Below are 9827 nucleotides of genomic sequence, written 5' to 3' on the forward strand. Positions count from 1 at the left end.
CAGTGTCTCCGGGGCAGACGTGAATTTCGAAGCTGACCCTGATCTCTGGGCATTTGGCATCCTTAAAGACATCAGTAGGTGCTCATTCTTCTCCCAGGTGTGTTTAGAATCCTCGGAGAGATATAAGTCACCAGGAAGAACATCAATACCGTCAATATTACAACTCCTTGTATTTTCAGTTCCTGCTTCTTATTTAGTTCAGTGGTACTCAACCTCAGACCCAGTGCTCCCCCCCACTCAGCAACAAATATTATACACACTTACTTTACGTTGATGAAAGAGATTTAGGGACGCCTGAGTGGCTCAGTGAGTTAAGTCGCTGCCTTTGGCTCAGGATCCTGGGATCAAGTCCCAAGTCGGGCTCCTTGCTCCGCAGGGAGCCTGCTTCTCTCTCCGCCTCTGCATGCCACTCTGCCTGTTAGTGCGCTCTCTCTCTCTCTCTCTCTCTGACAAATAAATAAGTAAAATCTTTATGCTGAGTGAAATAAGTCAAGCAGAGAGAGTCAATTATCATATGGTTTCACTTATTTGAGGAGCATAACAAATAGCATGGAGGACAAGGGGAGATGGAGAGGAGAAGGGAGTTGAGGGAAATTGGAAGGGGAGGTGAACCATGAGAGACTATGGACTCTGAAAAACGATCTGAGAATTTTGAAGGGGTGGGGGGTGGGAGGTTGGGGGCACCAGGTGGTGGGTATTGTAGAGGGCACGTATTGCATGGAGCACTGGGTGTGGTGCAAAAATAATGAATACTGTTATGCTGAAAAAAATAAAAAATTTAAAAAATTAAAAAAAATAAGTAAAATCTTTAAAATAAATAAATAAAGAGATTTATAGGTGATATTACCTACCTTAGCATTAATTTCAAAAATTAATATGGTTCCCTAACAAAGAAGAAATAGAATTAATTTAAAATAAAATGATATGTATTTTAATATTTTAAGCACTAAAAGACATAATAGAGCTCTCCAATGTTAGCACATATACATCAGATCACCGTGAACCTAACAGCTACAATGCAGAGCAATAGAGGTGTGATTCCATCAGGGGCTGTGCTTCTCAAAATCATAAGCAGAGGATGGTAAAATTTCTCCCAAAACACAGTTCCAATTTACAAAGCAATTGCATTTCCAAGAAATTTTAAGTTATATTAAAACTGGACTAAGGGGCGCCTGGGTGGCTCAGTGGGTTAAAGCCTCTGCCTTTGGCTCGGGTCATGATCCCAGGGTCCTGGGATCGAGCCCCGCATCGGGCTCTCTGCTCAGCAGGGATCCTGCTTCCTCCTCTCTCTCTGCCTGCTTCTCTGTAATCTCCATCTGTCAAATAAATAAATAAAATCTTTAAAAAAAAATGGACTAAAAATACTCTGTTAAATATGTAAAATACAGTTGGATTCCAGGCTCAAATAATTATGAACATTTTTTCACTGTACATGAAGAGGCAGACCCAGGTTATATAAGGCCTGAATTATGCAATTTGGGGAGCCCCCTTTAGGAAAAACAACATGAAATTACAAATATTATGTTAGCTACAATAAGAAATATTTATTTAAAATGGGGATAAGTTACAAATTTTAGGTAGCTGACAAGTATGTAAAATGTACAAATATTTTTATTAATAAACAGCCTGACACACTTCAACAATCCTTTTTCTTTCTTTTAGTAGAATTTATTTTTTTTTAAGATTTTTTATTTATTTGTCAGAGAGAGAGGGAGAGAGAGCAAGCACAGACAGACAGAATGGCAGGCAGAGGCAGAGGGAGAAGCAGGCTCCCTGCCAAGCAAGGAGCCCGATGTGGGACTCGATCCCAGGACGCTGGGATCATGACCTGAGCCGAAGGCAGCCGCTTAACCAACTGAGCCACCCAGGCGTCCCTAGTAGAATTTATTTTTAAAGCAATTCTAGGTTCACAGCAATATTGAGCAGAAAGTACAGAAATTTCCCATATAACTTATACCTGCCCCCAGGCGTAGCCTCCCCCATTAGTAGCATTCCCCACTAGAGTGGAATATTTGATACAATTGATGAGCCTACACTGACACATCATTATCACCCACAGTGTTCATTAGGGTTCTCTCTTACTGTACATTCTGTGGGTGTGGGCAAACTTATGACACATAACCACCATTTTTGCATCATGTGGAGTATTTCATTGCCCTAAAAATCCTCTGTTTTAATATAATCTTTTTAATATAATTTTAATTTTAAATATTTTTTTAAGATTTTATTTATTCATTTGACAGAGATCACAATTAGGCAGAGAGGCAGGCAGAGAGAGAGGGAGAAGCAGGCTCCCCGCTGAGCAGAGAGCCCGATGCGGGGCTTGATCCCAGGACCTTGAGATCATGACCTAAGCCGAAGGCAGTGGCTTAACCCACTGAGCCACCCAGGCACCCCTATAATTTTAATTTTAATATAATTTTTTTCTGAGTTTACTTTGATCTTCATTTTATGACAATGACCTAGTAAGATCATTTTCTATCATGAAAAATAAAAAGATAATTCTTTATTTTAGCATGGTTGCTTGATTTTTAAAAAATTATTGGTAGTTTAGGAATTTCCTTTCAACTTCACAACTTGCTATTGGTAATATTCTATAAAGTTTGAGCACTGTCAAATTTGGAAAACCTCTCTCCAGGGGAGAACTTCCATTTTGACTAGGATTCCATCAAGATAAAAATCTTCCACTTATGATCTTACAATTCTCCATTGACTCATGCTTGACTTTCAAAGTTGTTTCTTCCCAACTACCCACATACTCTGTGCTGGCCTGTACAAGACAAGTTCATTTTGCCATATGGCTGTCACTCCTGCACCCGGAGTAACCACAGAAGATGGTGAGATACATACCTAGAAGCCATTCTTACTTAGGATAGTGATCAATAACTTAATCATACTTGGAAGTGACTGAAAAACCACACAAATATGTCCTACTACATGCAAACCAATTATAACCCAAATTCAACTGCTCCTTAGTCAAGTTCCCAAAATGCCTATGCCCACCCCAGTGCCACTCAGCACAAGCAGAAAACTGATAGCAGAATCTTGGTATGAACAGAAGCATTAACTGTCTTAGTTAAAACATTTTACTTCTGCAGATTTTACAAAGATAAGGGACCATGTGAATCCTTTCCCAGGGCCTCTCCGAGGATCTTGGAATGGTCCCATGTAAGTCAGGAGTCCTTGAAACTTAAGCTTCATTCAATTTTGCAGTAAATCTGATTCTGCCTAAATTCATGTCTGGTAGGACAATGAGAAAGTCAAACAAGATTCAGGATGCCCTTTTCCGGACTGTCTCCTAAATTTGAAGCTGTGTGTACCTCTGGTCTAACCACCAAATGCCCTGCAATCACTGTGTCAACCAAAAACAATCCCAGATGTGTCCAAAAGCTGTGATGGGGATGGATGTGGCTGCTCGTGTTGAGAACTAGAGTTTAGGTGTCGCTCTGTACATGGAACTGACAGGTATGATCCGAACATAGTCTATACAGTATGGTCCCTATCATGGACATATACTGTTACCCCAAATTAGTATTATTCTTTATTAATGCCTTATCTCCTTTGAAAAAAAAAAAAAGATAAAGTAAGTTGATCATGTCCCTCATATTAAAAATACCCAGGAAGATTGTCATTTGCTGTATGCAGAGGACAATGACAAATTGAATTTCACAAGCATTTTTTTTAAAGATTTTATTTATTTATTTATTTGTCAGAGAAAGAGAGAGAGAGTACACAAGCAGGCAGAGTGGCAGGCAGAGGCAGAGAGGCAGGCAGAGAAGCAGACTCCCTGCCCAGCAAGGAGCCCCATGGGAAACTCGATCCCAGGACCCTAGGATCATGACCTGAGCCGAAGGCAGCAGCTTAACCAACTGGGCAACCCAGGCGTCCCATCACAAGCATTTACTAAACTTTTTTTTTAAATTTTATTTATTTATTTGACAGTGAGAGATCACAAGTAGGCAGAGAGACAGGCAGAGAGAGAGGCAGAGAGAGAGGAAGGGAAGCTGGCTCCCGGCCAAGCAGAGAGCCCGATGCAGGGCTCTATCCCAGGACCCTGGGATCATGACCTGAGCTGAAGGCAGAGGCTTTAACCCACTAAGTCACCCAGGCGCCCCTTTACTAAACATTTTAATGTGTTCTTTAAAGTATTCAGTAGGAAGGGTATACAATTCAGGAACTCTTAACTCAGCAACTGTTCCTGCCCTCAGGGGCCTCATAGCCCGTCCCCCCAGGGCAGAGCCAAGGGGAAGCTCAGTACTTGTCAGGCAGGCCAGGGGGTCGGAAGTGGTTGGGGTCTTTGCCACTCCGGCCCCATTCATTGGCAGCCTGGTCAGCCTTCGAGTCCTCCACTCCGTGCCCGCTGTCTCCATACTTGAAAAGGTCTGTGACTCTCTGAGAACGCTCTCTGGCGTCACTGAAATGGAGGAAGGCAGGTAGAGATTCATTAGGGGCTGCTGAGTAACAGGCCCCCACTCTCACCAATCCCTTCTCTTTCTGAGGGATGGCTGAGAGGAGCCCAGGCCAGAGGGGCTGAAACATGGACCGTGCTCCACACACACCCCAGGTCAGCCCAGGCTGGTCCCCGTGCCCACAGCAGGAGGGTGGGAGTCCTCCATTCCCACTGGCCTTGCTCTGGCTCTGCCAGCCACTCAGACCCCACACTGGGCACAGAGGGGACGGTGGGCAAGAGGACCAGGAGTCCCTGTCTCTACAGGAAGCTTCTTTAGAGTTGACCCCTTCTGGCTCTCTAAGGCTGCCATGCTCAGCCAGGCCATCCCTGCATCCCCGGGGCCCTTGTTACCTGATGACTTTAGCGGCCCAGGCACCCCCAGGGCCCCTTTGTGCAGCATCATAGTTCCCGCGGGCATGGAAGTATTTGTCCGAATTTTTGTAATTGGCTTCTTTCATGTCAGAGTAGGCTCTGTACATGTCCCAAGCCCCTGGGAGAGAAGGACAAGTCAACAGGGATATCAGGTGGACAGAGAGCCAGTGGCAAACCACAGGGAAGAATCAAGGAACGGCCAATCTCCCACCGACTCGAGATTTCTGCTCCAAGTCTCCCCTCCTTCCCCTTCATGTGGGGAAGATGCCTGCCTCACCAAGATGTCCTGAAGTCATAGTCAGACAGCACCTGTCCCAGCTTGAGCAGAAGTGTCCCTGTTGGCCCAGAAGCCTCCCAGTTCGCACTGATGGGGTCATGGAAAACCCTCAGCCCCGGGCTGACCAGCATAGCTGGTCACTGCCCATTGTGTGAAGGTGCTGAGTTCCTAATGCAGGCTTGATAGATGGTTTTTAGTCTCCCCTCCCCTTTCTTTTTTTGCTCCTGTTAAGGGCCAGGAAAGGGGAGGAAGCAGATCTCCCAGGGACAGCATCACTGACAAGAGGAAGCATCAGGGAGAGCCACGCTGGAGGTGTCTGTAAATTAGTCAATCAGGAAATGGCAGGAAGGGTAGAAGGGAGGGAACGGGAGAAAGGGCTGACTGAAGGGAGGGAGGGAAAGGAGAAGAAGGAGGGACAGCTTTAATCAGACACTGTGCCTTTTTTCTGCAGGAAATTCTGTGCCATTTCAAGACTCATTTTGTGTCTTCTAGTCGAACTGACACTTCAGCTGGGAATGATGATGGCTCCTTCTCTAGTAGGAGTGGACACAAACCCTGTGCCTTTCGATCTGTTTCATGAAGAGCTCCCCAAAAACCGGGCACATTCTACCACAGAGGGCAACACACCTAACGCAGTAGCTGAACCCTTGCAAGTGCTCAGGGCAAATCCAAGTGGCCCGTGGATGCCACCCCCCTCCTGTGACCTTACCTTGAGCAGCCTCACTGAAGAATGAATACCATTGGCTGCTGACCCCCAGGACCAAGGAGCAGAAGATGAGGCCCGTGAAAAGCTTCATGGTGCTGAAATGAAGGAAGGAGAGTGTCAGGGGGCAAGGACAGGACCCGCACCCCCTCGGGGATTTGCACATGAAGCCTGGTGCCCATTCCATTTGTTCTCAGTAGACTCTCCAGGTCCACGCAGGAAACACTGCAGTAGGTCCTCACTCAGAACCACAGTCCCCAGGGCTGAACCCTTCAGCCTGACCCTAGGCTGGCTAAGAGGTCCCCCAGGGTGGCACTGATGGGGCAACAGGGCAGCTGGGACCAACTTGTCCCAACCTAGAGCAGCCTGTCATCAACCAAAAACCTTATCATCCACAGGGTCTACTGGGTGCCACTCTGCAAGCACAGACCTCATACAGGACAAATACAAAGCAGAATTATTATTTTTCAAGGGATCTACATCCTGATGGGAAAGAGAAAAGAGACTCTGTTCTTCATCCAGTCCCTCTTTGGAGTAGCCCCTCACCTGAGTTCTGGTGGAGCAGAGCTACTGGTCCCTGCCTGCTGGGGAGAGGTGGCTGGTATTTATACTGAGCCCTCCCTGCTGGGCACACGGGAAGAGAAGAAAAACCAGACTTGATGCCCGGAAAAGTCTCCCCAGGTCATGGCCCCTAGAGACCTGCAAAGGAGAACTTACGGGACACCGGTGGTTTTCTTCATCCACAGGTCAATTCCCGGTTGTGCAATCCTGAGGAAATAGGTTGGCTGGTTGTGCTGGCGGCCGGGGCTCCGGAGGAGGGTCCCGCTGTCAGAGCTGGAGGGGCTGTGGAGAGGAGTGGTGTGGAGCCTGAGGGGGTGGCCCACTGACCCCTGGAAGGTGTGTGGTTAGGTAGAGGAGAGCTCCTCTAGCCACGACCTTGCTCACTTCCTCAGGCTGGTCCCTGCCGGGCCAGATGGCAGATGTGCTAGAAATGAGAAATGACATGCTTTGAGTTCATGCCTAAAGCTCATGAGCTTCAGAATGGAGTGGTGAGCCCCACCAAGTCCCTCAGGTGCCCTGGGAGGTCCTTGCCCCAGTCTGTGTGCACCTGCTAAGCTTTCAGCTCTGAGGTCCAGGGAAGCCCTGCTCAGCCGGCTCAGCCCATGAGCACGTGCATTATGGAAGCTGGTTCCTGGGTCGGGAGTATCTAGTTGGAGGGATTCTGTCTCACTTCACCCAAACTTCGAGTTACCTCTTCCTGGAGTGAGAGTATTGTTCAATGAATTTGCAGCTCAGCTGGGGTTCCAGATGGGGGAATGAAGGCAGTGGGAAGATCCCTTTGTATTTTCCTACTGTGAAGGGTCACTGTCTTCTCCCTGTCATTATGAGACAGAAGTACTACCAGCAGTGTCAGCCCAGCTCTGCAGGGGCTGGTGAGGGGTGACGGGGGAGAGTGGAGTCAGTGCCCACCCCGGGTGAGGCCAGGTTAGAAACAAAGGCTGTAGGACATGTCAGCTCCTGCTGATTTCTTCCTCTCTTAGCTGTCTTCCCACCCTCAGGGCTTGGCATTTATAGCCACCAGAGAAAGCTTAGGAAGGGCAGGGCCAGGAAGGAGGAGGTAAAGGAGGGTAATGATCTGCAAGCAGCAAAGAGTAGCTTCATCCTGCACAGCTGTGTTCCACCTGCTGCCCTCGGGCCACTCACACCCTCCCCTCTCCCCAGATACCACCCCCCACCATGTTAAATCCACTGGGTGTCATACATGTTAGAATTTACGCTACACACACACTCACACACATTCTAGGCTGACTTGCCCCAGGGAGAACGGGCTCACAGGAAAAAGTTACCAGATAGTCAAGCAGCACAGTTGCTTTTATCAAAGAAAGACAACCAACTAAAAATATAATACTAGGTGTCCCAGAAGTAATGGGTTGGAGAAATAAAAAGAAACTCATGAAACACTTAGTAAATATCATCGAAAGGGGTAAAAGATAATATGAAGAAGGAACCATCAATTTTGAAGAAGAATCAAATGGAAAGACTATAAATATAATATTGAATAAAAACACCTTAATAAAGGGATAAATAATGGATAAATGCAACCCAATGGTAAAGTAGTTGGCTACTTTACTTCAAAGTAGTTGGCTCTAGGATCTTTCCCAAGGAGCAACAGAAAAAGAGATGGAGTTTATTAGGAATTTTCAAAAGACATAGAATAGCAATAGAATTATCATTATAAATCACCAAGAACAGAAAAATGAACCACAGAAAGGTAAAAGTAGTAGAAAATTCCCAGACTCAGAAAGAAAAGAATATGTGGTAATACGTTTGGTAAGCTGGATAAAGTAAACATATTTCTGGGAAAATATAAATTCCAACATGGGTACAGGAAGAAATAGAGAAATTACACAGAACAATGTACAGAAGTAAACGAACATGATGAAGACGGTCCCCACACATTCCCAAAATGGAGTTCAGTTTCATAGATGCGTTTTACCAAATGTATACATGTCATTTGACAAAACAGAAAAATAAGGAAGCTTGTCAACCCTAAGCCTGCTCACCCTCCCTCAGGTTCCTTCCCTCAGAAACCACAAAAAAGGCTCTCATCCACATTTTAGCACCTCACTCCCTCTGCCTTCTGACCTTCCCTGGGAGCATCCCTGGGTGCTGCCATCCCCTCCCCGTGACATGGGGTCCCACCTTCAGTTGGGATCTGGGAGTAAAATACTACCTTGTTAATGATAGTCACCTCCTGATCTATTTCTTGCCATATCTGAATACTAATACAACCTATATTTTTATTTTTTTTAAAGATTTTACTTATTTATTTGAGAGACAGAGATCACAAGTAGAGAGAGAGGAGGAAGCAGGCTCCCCGCTGAGCAGAGAGCCGGATGCGGGGCTCGATCCCAGAACCCTGGGATCATGACCTGAGCCGAAGGCAGAGACTTTAACCTACTGAGCCACCCAGGCGCCCCACAACCTATATTTTTAATACAGAAATCTTATTGTTACAAGTATTGCACGCAGAAAAGAGATCTCAAATTGTTGAAAATTGAAACAAAACAACAAAAGCAAGGACCCCGCACCCATGTCCCTGTGAAGGGAAGCCTCTTGAGGGAGACAGGCGGGAATACTAGCTGAGAGGCGGAGCAAGGTGTTGACCCTGATGCATTAAAGAAAGCCAGGATTTGGGACGGAGTCGGGGTGAAGGTCTGAGGAAACACAGAGGTATTTCCTGGCCTAATGACTCCCCAGCTGTTGAGGGATCCCAGAGGATTGGAAACATTTTCCCACAGAGCTGGCATAATAGGCTGGTCTGGTGGAGGTTGGAGAAGAGATTTGGGTCATGCTAGAGCCAGCGGGGCCATAGGAAGCCATAGGCTCACTTCTTCACAGGCCCTGAAACCTTTCTCATGGATCCAAATGCCAGTGGTTCCAGGCCTTTCTCAAGTGTGCCAGGTGCAGAGGTGGACACATTTGTATACCACGATAGGCAGGGATCCAAGCAGGGGCTCAAGTCAACATTGTGCCCAGGGTTTTTGAGTGGCACTTGCCAGTTTCCCTTTGAAGATCCAGTGGGGCTGGATCTCCTTGCTGTGAGTTCCCCAACCCTGGATATAAATGTAGTGAGCCTGGAGCTTCCTGAATCAGAAAAGTGGGGGGTCCTACTCTGGACAGTATGCTCATCCAGAAGGTCCACTACTGGGATTGTAGAAAGAGATAATTTGTCAAGAAAAATGTGTGTCTCTGTTTAGGCAGAGAATGAGCTTTAATTAAAGGAAAAATGGAAGGTAAATCTCTTGGGGCTGAGAGTTCTTTCTGTTTACAGAACCGCTATGGCGTCAGTCATGTCTCTCTGAAGGTAAGAGAAGCCAGGGAGTTCCGGGATGTTTAGGACCCAGAGACCTAAACAAGCATTCCTTATTTTGCTAACTAAGCAGATTGAGACAGACTCTCTGGTAAATCTGAAAATTTGACTTTGCTCAATTGTAAGCGGTAAATTTTCCAAGTTAGATGTT

The 9827-nt window shown here is 46.3% G+C and overlaps 1 protein-coding gene across 1 annotated transcript; it reads right to left on the minus strand.

The window, feature by feature from the left end:
- Positions 1-4121: 4121 nt before the first annotated feature.
- Positions 4122-6479, minus strand: LOC125078827 (serum amyloid A-2 protein). The gene is made up of 4 exons (XM_047692026.1): positions 6349-6479; positions 5809-5900; positions 4802-4940; positions 4122-4414 (listed from the first exon to the last, which is right to left on the minus strand). The coding sequence occupies exons 2-4, from the start codon at positions 5894-5896 to the stop codon at positions 4252-4254; spliced, it is 390 nt and encodes a 129-aa protein (XP_047547982.1). The 5' UTR covers positions 5897-5900; positions 6349-6479; the 3' UTR covers positions 4122-4251.
- Between the last annotated feature and the right edge of the window lie 3348 nt (positions 6480-9827).

Source organism: Lutra lutra, chromosome 10, assembly GCF_902655055.1.
Source record: "Lutra lutra chromosome 10, mLutLut1.2, whole genome shotgun sequence".
In the NCBI taxonomy this organism is placed as follows: Eukaryota; Metazoa; Chordata; class Mammalia; order Carnivora; family Mustelidae; genus Lutra; species Lutra lutra.